Source organism: Desarmillaria tabescens, assembly GCF_030435595.1.
Source record: "Desarmillaria tabescens strain CCBAS 213 chromosome Unknown EV420scaffold_25, whole genome shotgun sequence".
Taxonomy (NCBI): domain Eukaryota; kingdom Fungi; phylum Basidiomycota; class Agaricomycetes; order Agaricales; family Physalacriaceae; genus Desarmillaria; species Desarmillaria tabescens.
The window spans coordinates 279,315-299,345 of record NW_026848324.1 but is presented as its reverse complement, the minus strand read 5'-3'; the positions used below and the strand labels follow the sequence as shown (position 1 = coordinate 299,345).

At 47.8% G+C, this 20,031-nt stretch overlaps 6 protein-coding genes across 6 annotated transcripts; 4 read left to right on the top strand and 2 right to left on the bottom strand.

Moving 5' to 3' along the window:
- Positions 1–1,958: 1,958 nt before the first annotated feature.
- Positions 1,959–3,190, top strand: EV420DRAFT_1644685 (S-adenosyl-L-methionine-dependent methyltransferase; the record flags this gene model as incomplete). The annotated part of the gene is made up of 6 exons (XM_060477681.1): positions 1,959–2,125; positions 2,178–2,190; positions 2,241–2,389; positions 2,439–2,928; positions 2,988–3,094; positions 3,148–3,190. 6 exons carry the CDS (start codon positions 1,959–1,961, stop codon positions 3,188–3,190), a joined length of 969 nt encoding a protein of 322 aa, XP_060328959.1.
- A 1,078-nt stretch (positions 3,191–4,268) lies between these two features.
- Positions 4,269–5,821, top strand: EV420DRAFT_1553693 (phytanoyl-CoA dioxygenase). The gene is made up of 11 exons (XM_060473573.1): positions 4,269–4,326; positions 4,378–4,391; positions 4,463–4,565; positions 4,619–4,686; positions 4,738–4,823; positions 4,872–4,970; positions 5,026–5,073; positions 5,130–5,148; positions 5,208–5,217; positions 5,270–5,492; positions 5,545–5,821. The coding sequence occupies exons 1-11, from the start codon at positions 4,291–4,293 to the stop codon at positions 5,742–5,744; spliced, it is 906 nt and encodes a 301-aa protein (XP_060328958.1). The 5' UTR covers positions 4,269–4,290; the 3' UTR covers positions 5,745–5,821.
- EV420DRAFT_1553686 (uncharacterized protein) lies at positions 5,822–7,225 on the top strand. Its single transcript, XM_060473572.1, has 3 exons — positions 5,822–6,387; positions 6,447–6,649; positions 6,710–7,225. The coding sequence occupies exons 1-3, from the start codon at positions 6,039–6,041 to the stop codon at positions 7,130–7,132; spliced, it is 975 nt and encodes a 324-aa protein (XP_060328957.1). The 5' UTR covers positions 5,822–6,038; the 3' UTR covers positions 7,133–7,225.
- A 520-nt stretch (positions 7,226–7,745) lies between these two features.
- On the bottom strand, positions 7,746–11,063 carry EV420DRAFT_1481304 (uncharacterized protein; the record flags this gene model as incomplete). The annotated part of the gene is made up of 8 exons (XM_060469759.1): positions 7,746–9,124; positions 9,181–9,664; positions 9,724–9,816; positions 9,840–9,878; positions 9,935–10,021; positions 10,085–10,258; positions 10,309–10,536; positions 10,587–11,063. 8 exons carry the CDS (start codon positions 11,061–11,063, stop codon positions 7,746–7,748), a joined length of 2,961 nt encoding a protein of 986 aa, XP_060328956.1.
- A 1,852-nt stretch (positions 11,064–12,915) lies between these two features.
- Positions 12,916–15,696, top strand: EV420DRAFT_1553680 (uncharacterized protein). Its single transcript, XM_060473571.1, has 12 exons — positions 12,916–13,090; positions 13,191–13,242; positions 13,299–13,461; positions 13,518–14,019; positions 14,067–14,264; positions 14,315–14,493; positions 14,544–14,577; positions 14,632–14,645; positions 14,701–15,003; positions 15,056–15,107; positions 15,166–15,372; positions 15,425–15,696. The coding sequence occupies exons 1-12, from the start codon at positions 12,920–12,922 to the stop codon at positions 15,542–15,544; spliced, it is 1,995 nt and encodes a 664-aa protein (XP_060328955.1). The 5' UTR covers positions 12,916–12,919; the 3' UTR covers positions 15,545–15,696.
- EV420DRAFT_1553674 (glycoside hydrolase family 63 protein) lies at positions 15,697–19,990 on the bottom strand. The gene is made up of 17 exons (XM_060473570.1): positions 19,563–19,990; positions 19,077–19,499; positions 18,115–19,023; positions 18,019–18,065; positions 17,782–17,967; positions 17,633–17,734; positions 17,422–17,583; positions 17,298–17,367; positions 16,967–17,246; positions 16,798–16,912; positions 16,618–16,748; positions 16,491–16,561; positions 16,264–16,440; positions 16,165–16,217; positions 16,044–16,111; positions 15,962–15,993; positions 15,697–15,908 (listed from the first exon to the last, which is right to left on the bottom strand). Exons 1-17 carry the CDS (start codon positions 19,896–19,898, stop codon positions 15,798–15,800), a joined length of 3,273 nt encoding a protein of 1,090 aa, XP_060328954.1. The 5' UTR covers positions 19,899–19,990; the 3' UTR covers positions 15,697–15,797.
- Between the last annotated feature and the right edge of the window lie 41 nt (positions 19,991–20,031).

Sequence of the window (20,031 nt, the reverse complement as noted above, 5' to 3'; positions counted from 1 at the left end):
CCATACAGCTCTGAGTCATGTAACCTGTGGCCTGTGAAGCCCACTTTTAACTTGTCTGGACTAGGTCGAACGCCAGTCGCATAGGGCGGTCCGGATTCGTCTGAGACTAGCATAGAGAGAAAGAGAGGTGTTGGAATTATTGCAGTGGGAGGCTTGCAGTAGGTATAATACTGAATTGTTTTGCTACTAGAGCTCCTAATGAGCTCCTTATATACTACGAAAAGTATCTAGAATATTCTACCAAAGTAACTAAATATATCTAAGTATCGTGACAAATGAGTAAGCCGAAGCTTCGGGAATCTTCTGGCATAAGCTTGAAGTTGCAAATCCCAACACTCCCCCTCAACTTCAAGTTACTAAAATGCATAATCTTCTTCATCATCTTCATCAGCTACATTTGCTCTTGTTGGATCTTCTCCCCCTTGAGCAATATTTGGGCACTTGTTTCTGTAGTGGCCTTTCTGCCCACAACCGTAGCAAATGATATTAGCCGGATCGGGAGGTCGGCCCTTGATTGATCGCGCGGCTAACGCCATTTCAAATTCCGGTGAATTGAGTTTCCGGCGGCGCTCTTCATTTAGCAATCGACGAGTGACATAATCGAAGTCTGGACCTCGCGTCGGATCGCTGGGATCAGTATTGGCCTCGATGTAAGATTCGATGGCGGTAACGATGTTCTCGTAGGTAGGGGGTAAGGATGCCAATAGAATAGTCATCCTAAGTATGTCTACCAATGTAATTCCAATATCCTTGAGGGACTGGTCAAGTTCATTGAAATTATTGATGTGCTCCTGCACAGATGCTCCCTCTTCCATTCTGAGAGAAACAAAACTACGAAGAACGGTCATACGATTGGCCCATCCTGAGGATTCATAATATTCCTTCAGAATTTGCCACATTCGGGCAGGGTCCGTGGTCTTCCGGGTTAGCGGTAACACAGAATCAGACACATGCAGAATGATCTCGGCAGCGGCAAGCCTCGCGCGCTTGTCCCAGACAGTCTGTGTCCTTGTTCCACTTGCGGGGCGGGGTTCTGTACCTGAAACTATTCCCCACAAATCCTTCCGAATTAAGTGCATTTCCATGCGGTACTTCCATGTGAAGTAATTCTCTTCACTCAGGAGATCAAATCGGGTGCTACTCCGGTCTTCCATAACTGGAGGTATCAAAGTGGTATGTAACGAGAGTATGTAATGTGCCTGAAAAGGCGAGTATACGGTGCCTAAAAAGGACTTCGGGAATGGGGTGCTAACCTAGAAAGGGTTTACAGCGACTAATACAATGATTTCACCTACGTAGAAACGATTTACGGCGGCGTAGAAACGACTTTTAACAACTTCGTCTACCTAGAGAGGATTTACGACGGCCTAGAAAGGACTTCGAGCACCAACCTAGAGAGGAATTACAGTGGCCTAGAGAGGACTTTTAATTACACCTGCCTAAAGAGGACTGATGGTGATTGACGTGTGGCTAGAAAGCCGGCTCGGGTGGTCCGAAAGAGAATGCGTGTGGAAGATGAGACTTCTACTGGAGCTCGGGGCCCATAACCTGTTGGAATTATTGCAGTGGGAGGCTTGCAGTAGGTATAATACTGAATTGTTTTGCTACTAGAGCTCCTAATGAGCTCCTTATATACTACGAAAAGTATCTAGAATATTCTACCAAAGTAACTAAATATATCTAAGTATCGTGACAAATGAGTAAGCCGAAGCTTCGGGAATCTTCTGGCATAAGCTTGAAGTTGCAAATCCCAACAAGAGGCAACTTTGAGCTTTGAAGTGCTGAGATAGCTGTCCGTCTCAAATCGTTGTAGTAAACTGAGAAGTTTTTAAGGCCTTGACGGTCAAAGTAAATGGCGGTAAGGAGAAACGAGACAACGCCGTACTCATTTCGCGTCGCGGTTCCGGTCCGACGGTCCGATCAGTCCCAGATTTTTTTTGCCAGTTACCGTCATCATCATGCCTCGGGCGACGACAGATCGGTTTTCAAGAGCCCACCAGCCATCTGCAAAAGCTTCAAAAGAAAAAAGTCATGCAGAATCCTCCTCGTCTGCTGTTCGCAACCCGATATTCAATACAGAACGATTCGGCCAGCACATCTTGAAAAATCCAGCTATCGCTCAGAAGTCTGTCACGGTCTCTTCCTTTAGACAATGCACTAACTGGATATCTCACCAGGATCGTCGATACCGTGAATCTATAGTGACTTTGTTGTTTTATCCGTGAATTGACGATGATTAGGCCAATCTCAGACCTACGGACAAAGTACTGGAAGTTGGTCCAGGTACCGGTAATCTGACAATGCGAATACTGGAGAAGGCCAAGCTCGTCACTGCAGTAGAGATGGATCCACGGATGGCAGCTGAACTGACGAAACGAGTTCAGGGAAAGTACGCTCCATGTTCATTCGCTCAAAGGTGCCGGGCTTACCGTACGCAGACCTGAACAGCGAAAACTAGATGTCATCATTGGCGACTTTGTCAAAGCAGATTTGCCCTATTTCGACGTCTGCATATCCAACACCCCGTATCAAATCTCCTCGCCTCTCATTTTTCGGTTACTCTCGCACCGCCCTCTCCCTCGAGTATGCGTCTTGATGTTCCAGCGCGAATTTGCTCTACGGCTTCTAGCACGACCTGGTAGTAACCTTTGGTCAAGGTTGTCTGCAAATGTTCAGCTGTTCGCAAAAGTGGACCATGTTATGGCCGTTGGGAAGAACAACTTCCGACCAGCGCCTATGGTGGAAAGCAGTGTCATCCGTATGGTGCCATTGGACCCACCTCCTCCCGTGAAGTTCGAAGAATATGATGGTCTCGGAAGAATCATTTTCAGTCGGAGGAATAAGACCATACACGGAAACTTCATGGCGAAGGGTGTCATCGATATGCTGGAGAAAAACTGGCGGACATGGTGTTCAGAGACCGACCGGGTATGTGTCTGTTTCGTTCGGTGTCAAAAGTATATTTCTTTGATATTTGAACACTGTAGATTATTGAAGACAACGTAGACATGAAGGCTAAGATAGAAGCCGTGCTCGAGGAGACTGGGAACACAGAAAACCGGGCAGCGAAAATGGATGTTGACGATCTACTGAAGTAAGTGTTATAATATCTGCTAATAATACATTCTTACTCACCTTTCGTACCAGACTGCTCTCTGCCTTTCATGACATCGGTGTACATTTTGCGTGATTTGTATATTAATTGTCTGTACCGTATTCTATATTCTTTTAACCTGTATTTTATGTCAGCTGCCTTTCGGTAAGGCTCATCTTTCTACGCCTTGTGTTTTGATTCACATCTTATAGGAGATCTCTACATTTTCTTGTTGTTACTTCTCCTTTACTTAGAGTTTTTTACTCGCAAAGAGGAGGCCCTCCTTGCAGTTTTCTTGACTTCTAGCATGTCTTATAGTTAATGATTCTTCACTCGTCCAGACGTGCATACTATTTACACTGAGGTAATCCTGGACGTATCATTCTGAACCAGGCTAACGTATCTCCGGGACAGTCCTAATTCGTGTATCGCGAAAACCTCGCAATAGGAATGTACTGAATCGGGGGCATTGGCTGGTTGCACGCAGATACCCATACCAATGAGGCTCATACCTGGTAACGATGTCCTTCCCCCCGACTCGGATGTGTCCTAATCTAATTCAGTTCGAGTACTAAGTTACACCGATGGCGCGGTTACTGCTCCGCTTCTAATATTAGTATTTAAATTTGAAGTTTGCTGTATCCCGGATGGAGTTGTCGTCGAGAGCTGAAAATTTCCCACCGGGAACGATGAACCCTTATCAAAAGTGACCTGAACATCAAAAACAAACAGACATCTTGCGCCAATGAAGTCTCTTTCCGATGAAGCCGGCGCAGCATAGCAATCACATATCTGCGCCAACATTCGAGTTGAGTGAATTGACGAGAAATACGAAACTTGAGCTAAAATATTTACCCTAGCGGGATCCTTCCGAAACAGCAAATACGCGTTTCCAACGGAGCCTGTAACATAGACAGCAAATGGGGGGAACTTGTACTAGCAAGGAGTTCGTAGGAACTCATTTTGAGGCGTGGTTACTGGACCATAAACAGAAGATTCTGGGTATTTTCGGAAACGAGCACACATATATTCGGAAGCGCCTGGAATTTGGTGTGGCATTCTACTTGTACCAGCGAGTACATACGGTGCTTGCTCAACCAATGTAATATTGCCCGTTCTCGAAACTAGCCCCTATCTTTTCTGACATCATACGTGGACCGGTCCGATCTCCCTGTTATCTCAGCCACCATACTCTCATGCCAGAATTTCTTGCGCAAGAGCAGGTCGAGAAGGCATTTACTTCTGGTTACTCCATATTATCCTTTTTCTAATTCTCACTGCAGTTTTACCATAACGGGTAAGCCGCACCGGCTAGTACACGGAGACGATTGAACTGAAAGCTTGAACTGTTCTGGTACTGCTGTATAGCTATCTAGTCATTCCAGGATTCCTCGCAAGCGATGAAACTAGAGCTCTTCTGGATAGATCTAAGAAATATCTGGATGACTTCTCCATTGAAGATCATCCAATGGTGAGATCTTCCTTCTTCGCTGCTATCTCAGCCTGATGAGCCCTTCCTTTGAGACTAAATTCACGACTGGGGACCATGACCACGTTGGTGACGACTATTTCCTAGACTCTGGAGACAAGATGTAAGAATAACCTTCCTCGTTCTCATGTTGAATATTGACCGTCTTCCACAGACGATATTTCTTGGAGGAAGATGCTGTTGATAAGGACGGCAAGCTCAACAGGGATAAGACAAAGGCGGTCAATAAGATAGGCCACGGTCAGTCCTGTATTAATTTCCCTTCTTCCCAATTGATGATTGTATAAGGTTTACATGAACTAGATCCGTTATTCCGCAAAGTAACACTAGAAAATGACAAGGTCAAGGCCATTGTACGTGATTTGAAGTATCATCGTGATCCTGTTGGTCTGTGAATACTCGTGTTGCTTCTACTTGGTCGACTGATTTATTTATCTCACAGCGCTTCAGTCTATGGTCATTATGAAACAGCCTCAAATCGGCGGAGAAGGTTGTTTATATATATGTGAAGTATACCATTTTATTAAAACATACCATTTAACACAGTTGGAGAACATAATGACTCGTGAGTGTGTTTTGCGTCGTGTGAGCATAGTACCTGCTACTCAACTTGACCTCGCATAGGACGTTCTTGGTGAGCTCGTTCCCATTAAGCTGGCCATCAGGGAACTGATTTCAATGAACAGTACACGAACCCGCCTTCGGCTGTGGGCTTTTGGATTGCATTGGAGAAGTGCACACCACACAACGGTGCCCTGTCATTCTTACCTGGTTCACACCTTACTGCGCCTATAACCAAGCGATTTGTACGGTTGCCACAAGGAGGGACCGGCTTCGAAGCCCTTCCTGTCAGTGCAGAGTCCACAACCGAACCAAAGGGTGAATATGTCCTCGAGACATGCGAACCAGGTATGTTGCTCCGTCTCATTTATCACTGACAGTCATTGAATGACGTGGTTAGGTGACCTTGTGCTCATCCACGGCTCTGTTCTCCACAAGTCGGAACGTAACACCAGTCTGAACACACGGTTTGCGTATACGTTTCACATGATAGAATCTCCTCCATATGCCAAGTACGATTCGAAGAACTGGTTGCAACCCACTGAAGCGATGCCTTTCCCTCATGTTTTGGACAAGCCTAATGTAATTTCAGTGGCATAGAAGACCGTGGTCCTGTCGTAAATATCTTGTGTCTGTATCATCGTGTATCAAAGTTATTTGTAAGTCCTACTATCATGTGGGAGCGTCCGTGTACAGAAAGACAAAAAATGACAAAGTGCGTACTATGCGTGAAATCAGCAACGGGCCCTTTTCTTAACAAAAGCAATACGAAGAATTGAAGCCTTGAAGCTTGAAAGCTTGAAGACCGGTGGAGATCACTTGACCCTTGACGCGGACGGCCATGCTCTCAGGCCTCGAAACTACTAGCTTGCTGCTTCCATCACCTCCGTCGTCATGGCCGCCGCTATCTCTCTCAATAGCCGCTCTCTGTGGTCGACGTTCCTTTTAGCAAGCGCAGTCGTACTGCTCCTCCGTCGATTAACTCGAAGCCCTCGGCGTCTATCCAACATTCTTAAAACTGACGAGCGAGTTTTGATCCTTGGAGCGTCCGCAGGCATTGGTCGAGAGATAGCAAGGCAGTACTCTTCACGGGGAGCCAAAGTATGTGTCGTGGGGCGGAGGGAGCACTTACTTGCCGAACTCGTCAACGAATGCAAGGCATTGGGCCACAGCGTACTGGCATTGACTGGGGACGTGGCTAGTGCAGATGACATGATTCGTGTTCGTTCAGCATTAGAAGCTGGTTCGTATCCAGTATACTAATTACCCACGTATCGTTCACACTAATTCTGCGTTCACCAGAATGGAACGGACTGGACACGGTCATTTTATCTGCCGGTGTATCTGCTCTTCAGCCGATTCTATCTGTCGCTGGGATCGAGAATCAAGAGAATGCTACTACGCTTCCTGACATCGACAGCGAAGGCGTCAACAGAACCGTTTCAATTACTGAAGCGGCCGTCCGAGGCAACTATATTGGTCCCATGGTCGTCGCTGTTACTTTTGTGCGTTTCTTCCCACTTATAACACAGCCTCGCATTCACACCAAGGCGTCGTTGTTCCAGATCCCTCTGCTTACTCGTACTTCCAAAGCACCATCTATTCTTCAGATCTCTTCTCTCGGTGCCGTTGTTCCAGCCGCGACAAGGGCCTTGTATGGATCCACCAAAGCTGCTTCCCTCGTCCTCTATCAAGCCCTCGCAAGCGAACATCCATCCATCTCCTTCTCTTTTGTGCTTCCCGCTACTGTTGAAGGTTCGTTTCGCGCTTCGGCTGTTGACCAAGGCACAGTTCGCGAAGCAGACCCGAATAAGAGCGGTTTGAAGCTCAGCTATGTAGCAAGGCGGTGTATAACCGCAGTGGATAACGCTGAGAAGATCGTATTTATGCCTGGCTGGATGAGAATCGCCCACTGGCTTTATTGGATGCGGCCAGCTTTGATAGAGCCGGCAACGAGGGCAAAATACAATTTCCATCCAAAGGTTTGAGTGCGGTACAACGGTGTAGGCAAATTGGGACTTAGAGTTTGACGCATACCGCTGGCTTTAGTTAGAAACTTCTTGAGTAATTCTTCGGTTCAGCATGAAAATGAAATAATTATTGTTTGTGCTTATGCCTACTGCATTTGCTCTAGTGTTATAGGTGGTACATAAACAAGCCCCTCCTCGAAGACGATGCCGTTCCAGGGCTAAAAATCCGAGAGAAAGACGAAAACAAACAAAAATAACCGTTAGATAGCGAGAAAATAATACTGCCAATGAAAGCGAGCGTATTAACTCTCTCCAAACAGGAAGAGGGGAGGTCAGAGTGGTGATGATGCCGAGAGATGAGGGGGAAAGAGAGTGATCCGCGGGAAGCGCCAGTAATACAAGAGAAGAAAAAGACAGTGGAAATGAGAGTCGCCATGATGAGGGTCCCCGTAAAAGGAGGACATGAAATTGAAGGAGTAATGCGATGAGATGCAAAAGTCAACTTGATGTACATTTTACCCGGAGAGAATGAGAGACCGCCGGATGCGGAAATAGTGTCGAGATGATATGATATTATACCCAGGATTAGATGAGGAGTGACGCGAAGGAAAAGAGACCGCCGGATGAAGTATCATGTCACGAACAGGGTAACCTGACCACCCGGTCGGTATTGTTCAAATGCCATCTGAACATCCTCTGTAGATCCCAGTGACACCATATCGCCATCTTCGTCCTTATACTTGACACGAAGGGGCCCATCATCTCGGCGAGGACCGCAAAGCCGGATTTTCCGTCCGACCTTCTCAACCAAATCATCGTACTCCGTCGCCCGAGGAACCTGAATGACAAATATATCTTCGTGGAAATGCACTTTGACTTTGACCGGGTGAGGGAATGGGGCATGACCCGCTCCATTGACTGAATCGAAGGTTTGTGACCGCGATGCCCGTAAACCGACGCCACCACCTAGTGAAGACTCACTAGAACCGAACGGTGTGATAGGCGAAGAGGAGTTGGGAGAGTAGTCCGAGCTACCAGTCGAGTCACTCGAACCACTACCTCGCTTCTGACTGATGCTGCTGAGAGAGTTGGAGGATACTGAGTGTATCCACTGCGCCGTTGGCACTGGCGGAGGAGGGCCTGGCTTGGGAACGTACGCACTCGGTTGACTGGCACTGCGTGACCGATTCATGGGTGGCGGTGGCTGCGCACTGATGGGAGCAGGCGTCTTCGGGATACCGCGATATTCACCACTCTCATCATAGCCTGATCTGAGCTTGGTTGAACTGAACTGGCTTCGAAGAGTGGGGCGTGTGCGGACTCCGGATCCAAAGCTCGCATCAGATGCATATGACCCATTACTGATGGTAGACATATTCGAATTGAGTCGCGACGCTATGGGACGCAGAGCGCTGGTAGGTGCCCCTCGCCATTGCTGCATATGTTCTGTTGTTTCCGTTTGAGCACGAGGGCGATCATAAGGAGCTGGTTGAGGATCACGTTCAGGTGGCATACTGGATGCCATACCACGTCGACTTCCGATCGGTGTCCCGCGTCCAGAATGCCCTGAAGGGATATTTGTTGGCGGGTAGTCTTCCAAATCCTCCTCGTCAACTTCTAATTCAAATCCGTCATGTGGAGGATATCCCTGAGGTCCGGTGCCATATCCTGAGGGATAACTGGACTGCTCGCTGTAGACACTATCTCCCCTTCCCCGATTATTTGCACCATGCGCACTACTCGGTGCTTGTACGGGATAACCAGGCTGTGCAGAATGGAGCGGTGGAAAGGCGGGATAATTGCGGTTGACGGCAGGATTATTATTGTTAGCCAACACCTTGGCCATGCTGCGCTCTGACGCTCGACGCTGTGCATTATCAATCAATCTGTTGATGACGGACTCCCACTGTCGCATTTGGTCTTCGCGGCGGCACCGCAGAGTGAAGTATTCGAGGTCATCATCTCCCTTCCACCATACGGCGAGTGGGTAGTGCGGTGTGCCATTGGACGCTATAAACAGAAGCTTGTCAGGGTGTGGCGACTGATAAATAATGGTGGAAACGAACTTGAGATACGGGATGAAGCTGGGACGGCTTTGGTAACGTTACCCAGAAAAATACGCCCTTTGAGAAGTAGCGGCGTGTTTTTCTTCTGCGGCTGACCGAATCCGCCGGGTAGTACGAGAGGGGGAGGAGCCGCTTGCTTCTTGAGGATTGAATTGCTCTTGCCCATCTTTTTCCCATTAGCCGGCGGCGAGACAGCTTCTTTGCAACATAGGATAATCTTCTCAAAAAGAAAGACGTGGTACTCCCGGTCGATGTCTGATTTGGTGACGATGAAGATGTCGTTGAGTAGCAAGTGACCGAAATTCTCCAGATGATGACCCTTCCAGTCATCTACACGACCTTGAAGATTTTTAACGGTCTGTTCATTCTCGGCATGCCGTTGGGCTTCATTGATTCTATCCGTGATCCGTTTGGCGGCAGCTGAACCTGCTTTCAGGTCGTCGTAGTGAGGATAGACTGCGGGATCGGCTGCTTTGATCAGGGACTAACATGGACCATGAGTAAATGATGTCAGTCTGGCATGTGCCAATATATAAGACTCACATCAAGGAGGAGAGGATACTTGCAGATTCGTTGGATTGGCTTTATTAGGAAGGCAGGCAATTCGCCTTTAGCAACGATCAAGTGATTGAGGGGCTGTTGACAAATGTTTATATTACCATCGGTGCTTGCCGCGTCGGTGGACCGCCATATGTTGGCTTGACAACACATGGCAGGGCGCACCAGACGATAACGAAAGTAAAGTGGTACTCACAGTCAGACTGTTTTCGTAGGCGAGCATGAGCTCTGATGCATAGGTGTAGTTGGCACAGTAAGGTTCATAGACAATGAACTCGTTTTCCTATTGTTCCGAATTGGTAGAAGAAAGCTCAAGCATGACAATGGAATAAGACGGGAGACTCACGCTTTCGACCCAATGTTGACCCCATTGCTGCTCAGGCCACGGAAGTTCAGCAGTGCCCTCCAATCGAATGAGGAACCGTCGCTGGAAATTGAGCAGTTTGTTGAGGTTAGGAAAGAGTAAATGGATGGTATCTTGGTCGATGATGTTGCTTTGAGACAAGGCGGTGGCATATTGCTTCATGAAAGGTCAAAAGAGGAACCTACAAACAAGGACGATAGACGCACCTGCATGATCTCTAAATCTTGCACATATTTCCGCTCCGTCTCCACCATCTCTCGTATGATGTTACTTCTTGCACCATCTTGGGTGGTTGCAGGAGGTTTTGGTGCATTCGGATCTGTAGATATCGACTCAGATGAGTCCTGAGTGGACATATAAGGAGGTGACGGGGGAGGGTCCTCGAAAGCGCTCTCGGGCAGTTGGTTGACTATCGCAATGACGGTTTTGATGACCTTGTACAAAAAATTAGAATATACGAGAGAAGCTATTCGTGGTGGCGCACCTTAACCAGCCCATCAGTAGAGTCGCGACTCCACAAATCTGTGACGGTAAATAGTTCACAGCCAGGTAACTTCTTCACGGCATTGCCCACGCGCATGCTGAAGAGTGCAATACCTCTCTTCTTTACACGCTCTGCCGTTGCCTCAGGCTGTTCGTCATTGAGCTCATCAGTGTTGTTTATCTTCTCAAAGCCATTTGGGAGTTGATCGAATATATAGCATAGGGGAATGCCGAGGGAGAAAAGGTCCCATAGTTGTGTTACAGGGTCGGTAGAGTGTCGTGAATCATGAGAAACAACGAGGTTGAAGTAGCGTGAAAAGCCATGGATCTGCAATAAACGAGAGCGCAATCGAACGCATTCTTGGTAGAGAGAGGTGATAGCAGCTTGGTTGAGAAGAGTGTTGTTTGCAACTGGGGTGTCAATTTGAAGGCCCGTGGTCGATACTATGGATTTTTTGCGGCCTGCGACGGAAGCCATGGTGTCGAACGAGCGGGGGAGGAAGGAGAACGACGAGCAGGAGGATGTCGATCTTGGCCGGAGAGTGAGAATGGTTTAGCACGGTGAGAGCAACGGCTTGCTATTTGGCTCTGTTTGTATATTGCCATGTCCATAAAAGGAAATCCGTTTCGAAAATTCGAAGCCGGTTTGTTTTGAGTTCTCATTTCTGCGGAATCTCGTTGAGATCTTCGAATTCCTATGCCATCGGATGTCCTCAGCGTTGTCCCCCTCTCGGTTCCGTTGTACGTCCCCTCTCACAAAACTTATCTTCAGTAAAAAGTCTTGTCGTGTTACTGTTACAATCAGCACTGGTTGGAAACGCCTTGTTCAACAACCGTCTATCTCCAATCCAGCGTATATGTACAGATCTGTCTCGTCTCTAGAGCGTCCGATCCGTCCTTTGGCCGGCCTGGTGATCACATATTTCCCAAGCGCTTGGCTCATATGGAAATGACGCTTCACCTGTTGATGGACCAATCCAGTACCCTTTTGATGTTTGATGTATGTTCTGAGTCAATCATATGTCGTTCTTGTGGAGCGTCTTCATGAGGCCATAATTGTGTTTCCCTTGACATTGACCGACAATCCACTTTTAGCGATGATGAGTTTGTAGGCTATCAAGCCTAACGGGCCGACTGTTATTAGTACTGGTCCGGGAAGTTATTGTAGAACAACTGTTCTACATCATCGCCTCTTGGCAAAAATGATCAAATGAAAAAGCAGATAAACGACCGCCGGATTAAACTGGTTCTTGCTATCGATATGCCGCGGGGTCATACTGCGTGGCTAGTGCTATCGTTTGCTATCAATGCATACGCTCAAATTTGTATCAAAGTGCGGAAGGTGGCCATTCAAATATTCACCGTCTGATAATTACCTGTTATCGTCATATGGATGCGATTTTTGCCGTGGCGAGGTCAGCGACCGGCGGGTCCGCTCGTCAAGGAACATTTCATCGGGGGCGGGCGAGATCACCATAGAACAGCCTTCGAAACTGACTTGTCGGGTTTTACACCCGGTGGTGAGGTACGGCGAGGCACCGTTAAGTTGCCGCGACACCATCAAGACACATCCTCGGTGGTCTGGACCAAATGGCCGGATGTGCTGCTCAATAATATCAAGTTGCGTCTTGTATGAACCGATTTAATGATGTCGCGTTTGGCTCCTATGGCCTAAACTCTGGACATTGAGACGAAGTACCTATGAGTGTGTGAGAGCCGGAGCCGGGCCACCGCAAGATATTCACAAAAAGCGGGATCCGGCTAGTTACTGTGTTGTTCGTAATTATTTAGAGTTTTCAAGCATGCGCTTCAGAAGGAAGAGCATCCGTGGGACGCGCCTGGGGCCTTTACATATTCAAATTATACAAGGATGACTTTCACAAGGTCCTTAAATTATGTACAGAGTCAATTCTCTTGTATTGATTTGCGCTAGAAGCCATTCACCTTAGCAAAATGTTAACGGACAAAGGACGTACTTCTTAGAGAAAGACTTCAGGAAGAGAAGAACACAGAATTAGAGTGCCTCCCAAGGTTTTTCTGCATCCGTGGATGCGTCTGGGCACGCTCGACATTTCCGTAAGACATGAGAACCGCAGAGATCGAAAAACTTAATAAATACTTGTGTCGAGTTGACAGGTCGGACACCTTGGACCGTGTACATAATCGTCGTTGAAGCACAGTCAAAGCCCTGTTTCAAAATGCAAGATATGGATAGGCAAGGTGCAACAACTCGGCAACATTCGGCAATTTGACCTAATTAACTCCGCACCGTCGGAGTTTCAATGCTCACGCCGGGGTCCTGCAAGGGCTTCCAGCAGAAACCAGCAAGACCCCATGGCACCTGCTCGTTCTTCGACGCGTCGTGGTCATATACAACCTCATGCCCTCGACGCCGGATCCAGTGGAAATCATGATCTCTTCATTGATCCCATGCTTGGGACACCGTTGGCGGTGTATATCGAGAAGGACGTACACGACAGAGAGGCGCTGGTCAATCTAATCACGGTAAGTTTCGCGTCGAAGTCGTTAATTGGCAAATTCTTTGGAAGGAACAAAGAGAGAACGATTCGGCCATTACAAGTGGTTTCTCACGTCTTCTCTGTAGAATAATGGCGGTTCAGTCGCCCCGGGCTACAGTGGTGTCACTTACATTCTTGGTTTGTGATATTATTGACTACAAGGGTGTGATATACTAAGGTTTTTATAACTTCAGTCGATCCCTTGAAGCCATCTGGTCAGAATCTGTACAGGCAGTATGTTGGAAAGAAAGGAAAGATTATCCTTGACTCGAGGTGGATTCATGAGTGTATCAAGGCAGGCGAACTTCAAGCCTTCCACACCAACTGGGCAGGCTGCAAGGTGACGGGAAATGAAATGTAAGTAGCATTTTGCTGGTAACAATTCTGTATCATCTCATATAAACCCTTACAAGAGCTCCGCCTGTGATTGAAATGCAAGCAGGACCTTCGTCGATACCCCAGCCCCAACCCCAGCCCCAGCCGCAATCTCAAGCCAAGAAACGAGGTGGTGCGCGCCAGCAGAATATACCTCAGATAGATCAAAGTGCACGCCAAATTGTGCCGCCCCAGCCTTTGCATCCTCAAGCGTTGCAACCCCCTGCCATTCCTACCGTGGAATCTCTGGTTCACGCTCAGCAGCATTTCCAGTACCCTATCTATGCAATGCCACCCCCTCGCACCATGCATGCACCACCACAGACATGGCAAGCCACCACCGGCATCGCGCCGCAACAGACACACATCGCACCCCCGCCTCCACCTCCACCTCCACAGCCACCTCATCATGTACTTCGACCAGATACATGGGACTATGAGCCTCCTGATCCAGATACAAATGCGACGCCCTATGATTTCCGGTATAGGGATGAACAGTCATGGGTTCCTCCCACCCATAATCCTTACTATGAGACACCTGTAAGTTTCTTGTTTCACATATATCTGTTTCTTAGTACTTTGTGTAGTATGAGAATACCTATGAGCCGCCACCGCAAAACTCGTATCTGGAAGAGCCTCCTTCCTCATCCTCGAACCCTCCACCGCCCCCTCCTCCAGCACCTCCGGCACCTCCCGTTGCACCTCCCGTTGCCCCAGTTGCACCAGCAGCGCCAGTGGAAGATGAAAGCGAAAGGTCAAGAGGCCGGAAACGTACGCGGACCCAGGTTAGTTCCTCTTAGATATTTAGTAGTTCTGGCCAACTCATGGTGTACAGTCTGTTCCAGGGCAGCCGACTTCTGCTCTTGTACCTAATCGGAACCCTCCAGCCCGGTCGCCCAGCCCCCCTAGTCGTGTCATTAAGAGCACTTACGGCGGCAATTTGTTTACAGCTGAAGACGTCCAATATCTCAAGAAGTATATTGATTATTGCCAAGAGGAAGGCCTGGTTCTCAGGTCAGCGACAGCTCTAATGCAAGTCTTTCAAGAACTCACCAATAGCTTAGTTTGCGTGAGATATGCCTACGAATCGCCGTCAAGGTACTTTTTGTCTGTGCCTTTGTCTTTTTTAAACTCATCTTCTCTTTCATTAAGGCCCCTCATCACACGTACGTACTCTCGGTGATAACTCGTCCATATCTTCAGTTGAAACAACTACAATAGGTTTTACTCCTGGCGCCGGTACTGCAACAAACACCAGATTCGTTTGGGCGGTTACATGATGAACGCTGATCGGTCACAATCTCCACACCGCGATGAAGGCGAGGATGATGAAGATCCAACTGTTCGTTCTGGCGCTGGTCTCGGTACGATTTCAGCAGCTCAGCAGCGGGTCCAAGGTGATAATCTGCCGAGAACGCGTTCGCCGACGCCACCGAGGGCGCTATACAGAAGTACTACCGGAAAGGGGGTTGCATTTACTGTTGATGATATTGCGTTTTTGATCCGTTTTATGGAGTACCGCAAGTTAGTGACCTCTTTTCATCTTATAAACTGAGACGAAACTGACTCTTCTCAGGTCACAGGAGCGACTTGATATGGTTGCATTTTGGAAGGAAGTGGCTGCGAGAGTGCGTAGGGTGTTTCTTGCTTATCGGCTTGATTACTCATCAGGCTATTGCCTTCTAGGCTCCCCATCATTCACGAGCATCATGGATGAAGTTTTGGCGTCGACATAAGCATGAATTAAATCGTACTGATGCTGATGAGCCACTACCTCAGCCCCCCGATAAGAAGATGAGGTATAGTCGCGAGGACGATATATTGCTTGCTAAGTACTTCTTCAGTAAGCCGGAAGGGACGTCGGATCAGATTTTTCAGGCTTTTGGGAGAATGGTACACGTTTGTACTTCTGATCTCAGTCTGCTGAAACTGACATGCATGATAGTATCCTCATCATCCCTGGAAAGGCTGGCAAGAGCATCATCGGATCCACAAAGTCAAGATTGATCATTTCATTCAGCAGTTGGTCAATGGAGAGGACATAGGGCCTGAAGGTCCCGGTTAAGCTTATGGTTATTCGAATCTTCATTTATTCATTATTGTATCGTCCTGTCATTGAACGACTCATAAAGCGTAGCTTTCGATAACCTTTTTGCTCTTGCAAGATGACAATATGTTGTGTTGCGGGCTATCTTTCTAATATTGGCTCGAATCTATGTAAAACTTATAGTTAATGTACTCTAACTGATTACTACTTGACGAGTCCAAAGTAATAGCGACAGACGCTCGTATGTGAGTAGCCGTGAGTCCCGTAGCATCTACAGAGCGTCGGGAGACAGGTCACCGAGGGTGTGTACGTCGAAACCACTCATCATACTAAATGCTGATTTAGCATCATCGCCAAACTCAGAACGAGAATCAATCGTTTCCTGCAAGATCTTTAGTCTCGAGCTAAGGTGTTGATAAGAGCAATCAAACGTACATCAAAATAGTGGTGTGCAAGACTGCGAGGGGCTGATATAGAAGGTAAGTACATTACTAATCCAAATGAGGGAAAAACTCACTTCTAGGAGTTTTCGGAAGTCTGCAGGTAACGCCGCTCTGGAGAATATGATACGCTACCAAACCAGACCTATTCCAGAGGTTGAGGAAGACTATGAGAAATTTGACAATATACCAGCTTACCACCCGGTCTGATGTGAGGCGCCAAGGCCCTTTCCTGTGTCAGCATGGAAGAACTGATAGCGCTGTTAGATAAATCTATAGCTGGTAGTAATAGCTCACCTCATAGAACCAGACGTAGTCGCGGAAGTGGGGGTCATGATCTAGTTTAGGGTTGCCCCCATTTGTGGCCCGCCGGCCTTGCATATCACGCCCAAATATATGGATAATGCGATGCTGAATTTCTTCGGCCACTCCGGCAAGGTTCATATAATCACCACTCCCCGTAGGACATTCGACCTGGTGGATGTGTTGAACGAATATTGTCTAGCAAAGATCCAGGTACTCACTTGGAGGTCGTCTCCATAGTATTGATAAAATCGCTGCAAACTTTCAATCAAGAGGAAATTGGTAGCCAGCCCTGTTAAAAAGAATGGGCGATGTATAGACGACGTCGAGAAATAAAAATAAGCTTACATATTGGTCCTCTCCAGTTTGAATTGCCTCCAAACATGCCGGACAATGAGTCACCAGGCCAATAATTAACCTCGTAACGTTGTCCGTTGACATCCATTCCCCAGGGCTGTTCTTTGTGCAGCTTCGAAAGTCTAGAAGGCGGCTAGGTACGAATTGACAGATGAGCGATTGCACACTTACGATCGAATTCCATGTTCACTCAAGAACTCATCTTCATCAAGCATCTTCTCCAGAATCTTGATGAGGCGCTCCTTGCTTGCTAATGCCAGCAATCTGCGCTCGTCCTTGCCACGAACTATCGCATATTCAGAACATCTCCTTGACAACGATCGTAAAAAGAAAGGCCTACCCTTCATATTTGCCATGTTACGAGCAGCAACCTCAGGCCTGTTGTCGATGAACCACTCGACACGCTTTTTGAACCCCGGAAATCTGTTCAACGTCGAAGGTTCTAGGACTAACGTCCCATAAAGAGGGATAAGACCAACGAGGCTGCGAACAGGTAATTGCATGGAGTTTCCGGGTCCGAACTGTATTGCGTCGTAGTACATGCCATCGTCTTCATTCCAGAGGCTCTGCTCATCCTCCCCTTCCTTGTAAGTCATGGCGTCAGCGATGAAGATAAAGTGCTATGAAATGTTAAATGCTAGGTTCATTAAACCATGATTTAATTTACTGACTTCGAAAAATTTAGACGCAATATCCTCGTAGACTGGGTTGTGCTTAGCTAGTTCCAATGCCATATTAAGCCTAGGGATGGAGCGTTGAGTACATAAGAGAATTCAAAACAAAGACACGACCCACATGTTCAAGCAGTAAAAGGCCATCCAGGCGGTTCCGTCGGCCTGACGGAGGGCTCCCCCAGTGGGAAGGGGCTCAGAACGGTTGAAGGCACCGATGTTATCCAGACCGAGGAAGCCACCTTCGAAGACGTTGTTTCCACCTTGGTCTTTTCGATTTACCCACCTAACCAGTGTCAGCGTAATGTAGTCGTTGACAGTGATAGAGGATCTACCAAGTGAAGTTTAAAAGCAGTTTTTGGAATACGCGCTCCAAGAAAGGTATATCTTCATTACCATGAAGCTTGCGTTCGATTTTGAAGACTCGGAAAGTAGCCCTGTGTCCATGTCAGCATCTTTATCGCGACGTGAATATGATAAGTACCAAGCATGGACTGGTGGGTTAACATCTGAAAAGTTCCATTCGTAGGCTGGAATCTGACCGTCGGGCTTCATGTACCACTCTCGTGTGAGCAGGTCGAGCTGTTTCTTTGCAAACGCAGGGTCTACAACAGCCAAAGGAATGCAATGGAATGCAGTATCCCAGGCAGCAAAGAACGGATATTCCCATCTACAAAGGCCATGATCAATGAAGGACAAATACCATTTAATCAAGACATACTTATCCGGCATAGAAAGAATGTCAGCTACATGCATGTGGCGCCATTCCTGTATAGCATCGTTTAATTAGAACAGGAGGAGCAGAAGGCGAACTTACCCTGTTTCTGATCCACTTTCGCTCAGGAGGTGGAGCGGGTTGAGCAGGATCGCCCTGAATCCAATCTTTCTGAATGAATTGATAGAACTGCTTCGTCCATAGCATCCCACCCAACGCCTGTCGCATAATCTGCCTGAGATCGTCGCTAGTAGGACCGAAAACAAAGGAGTTGTAGAATTCATCCGCTTCTTGGCGACGGGCTTCAACTGTGTCATCAAAAATGCCTTCATCGAATAAGCTGGGATCCTTTCTAGGAGAGAGAGGAGTCATCTTTAATCGCACTACAACGCAGCCACCCTCTCCCGGTACGTCTGTGAAGACGTAGTGTGCCGCAGACTTTGTCCCCGTCTTCTCCGGGTTGACGTATGAAGGTCCTCTGGGGAACGGCGTGCATGGACCCTCCTCGCGTTCGTTCTCACTTGCGGCACGAGAACCAATGGAGGCAGTTCTGGGGCGTGTGCAGGGTGAAAAGAAGGCCTCTTGAGAATCAGAAGTAGGAGGTCGGTGAGAAGGGATGATATGGTCATGGAAAGCGTCTTTAACATATGGAGTTTCGTTCTGACCACCATAGAGCCGGCTATAATTAGTGTTATTCTCTGTGAAAAGGAGCTCAGGTTCGACGGCATCATCCGGGTCTCCTTCAAAGTCGCCTGATGATCCAACAGGAGGAGGAGAAGGAAGACAGTATAGATGGGTCTTCGATAATTCGGGATGCTTGGCCGTGATGCAGTTAATGTCGCTGCGAACCGATCCCGAGAGAGTAGGTATTTCGGGTTTTTCTTGGTACCACGACCAGGTGTTAGGGAACCAGAACTGGGGCACAATGTGAAGAGTGGCGGGATCGGGGCCTCTATTATAGCTGGTGATGCGAATGTAGACGTTATCCGGGTCATCTTCATCTTTGGCATACTGAAGAATAATAACGTTAACACTAGAGTGCAACACAATAATAAAACACCAACCTCTACGAAAATATCCCAGTATCGGTCTTCATCAAAAGCATCGGTATCTAAAATTTCATATTCGGAAACGTCGCGGGTGCGGTTCTGGTTTTCGGTGACCAATTCTTCGTACGGATAAGGTCGTTGCGGGTACTTGTAGAGAAACTTCATGTAAGAATGGGTCGGAGTAGAATCGAGGTAGTAATAAAGTTCTTTGACGTCCTCGCCATGATTGCCTTGATGACCAGTGACACCAAACATCCGTTCCTTCAGAATGGGGTCCTCGCCGTTCCAGAAGGAGAGGGCAAAGCAAAGGCGCTGATGGTTGTCGGATATGCCAGCGATACCATCTTCGCCCCACCTATATGCACGCGAACGAGCCTGCTCATGGGGAAAGTGGTTCCAAGCGTCGCCATTTCCAGAGTAATCTTCACGAACAGTGGCCTAAAAGAGCGCATATATTCGCCTTGAGTGACACGGGAATCGATATGGAACCAGAGAACTCACCCATTGCCTATCGCTCAAGTATGGGCCCCAGCGTTTCCAATGGCGTTCCTTGTTGCTGTCTTGAAGAAGGCGATATCGCTCTGTACCTCTGTACTCAGCACCAAGCTTGGCTGCCAGCCGTTCGCGATACGATGCCTGTTCAGCACTTTCGCCGTTCTTCATAGTAGGTTCAGGGGCCTTGAAGAGCTTTGGCGGGGGCTGTGAAGGAGAGGGAATAGGCTTTGGAATGTTAATCGTCAAATTAGCAGGCTCGCGCTCTGAGGACTGTGTGACAGGTTCCCCGGTGCCGCCCCGAAAGAGCTTCTCCTGCACCTTTTTGATGCTGTCGGATGCCATGATGGTCGTTACTGGAGAGTGTCGATTGAGCTACAGAAAATGGTCGTGGAGGCAGAAAGAAACAAGCAACGCTCCGGACGTGCAACGACGCGTTACATCATGATCTGGCGCGGACCTCTTATCGGCCGCCGGC

Coding starts and splice junctions, on each gene's coding strand:
- EV420DRAFT_1553680 (XM_060473571.1), top strand. CDS start 12,920: ATGGCACCTGCTCGTTCTTCGACGCGTCGTGGTCATATACAACCTCAT. Junction 14,020..14,066: donor ATCCTTACTATGAGACACCT/GTAAGTTTCTTG, acceptor TACTTTGTGTAG/TATGAGAATACCTATGAGCC. Junction 15,108..15,165: donor GGAAGGAAGTGGCTGCGAGA/GTGCGTAGGGTG, acceptor ATTGCCTTCTAG/GCTCCCCATCATTCACGAGC.
- EV420DRAFT_1553686 (XM_060473572.1), top strand. CDS start 6,039: ATGGCCGCCGCTATCTCTCTCAATAGCCGCTCTCTGTGGTCGACGTTC. Junction 6,388..6,446: donor TCGTTCAGCATTAGAAGCTG/GTTCGTATCCAG, acceptor TGCGTTCACCAG/AATGGAACGGACTGGACACG. Junction 6,650..6,709: donor TGGTCGTCGCTGTTACTTTT/GTGCGTTTCTTC, acceptor TCGTTGTTCCAG/ATCCCTCTGCTTACTCGTAC.
- EV420DRAFT_1553674 (XM_060473570.1), bottom strand. CDS start 19,898: ATGGCATCCGACAGCATCAAAAAGGTGCAGGAGAAGCTCTTTCGGGGC. Junction 17,247..17,297: donor TTGCGTCTAAATTTTTCGAA/GTCAGTAAATTA, acceptor AACATTTCATAG/CACTTTATCTTCATCGCTGA. Junction 16,441..16,490: donor ACTATGGAGACGACCTCCAA/GTGAGTACCTGG, acceptor CACATCCACCAG/GTCGAATGTCCTACGGGGAG.
- EV420DRAFT_1553693 (XM_060473573.1), top strand. CDS start 4,291: ATGCCAGAATTTCTTGCGCAAGAGCAGGTCGAGAAG. Junction 4,566..4,618: donor CCATTGAAGATCATCCAATG/GTGAGATCTTCC, acceptor CCTTCCTTTGAG/ACTAAATTCACGACTGGGGA. Junction 5,493..5,544: donor CCTCGAGACATGCGAACCAG/GTATGTTGCTCC, acceptor TGACGTGGTTAG/GTGACCTTGTGCTCATCCAC.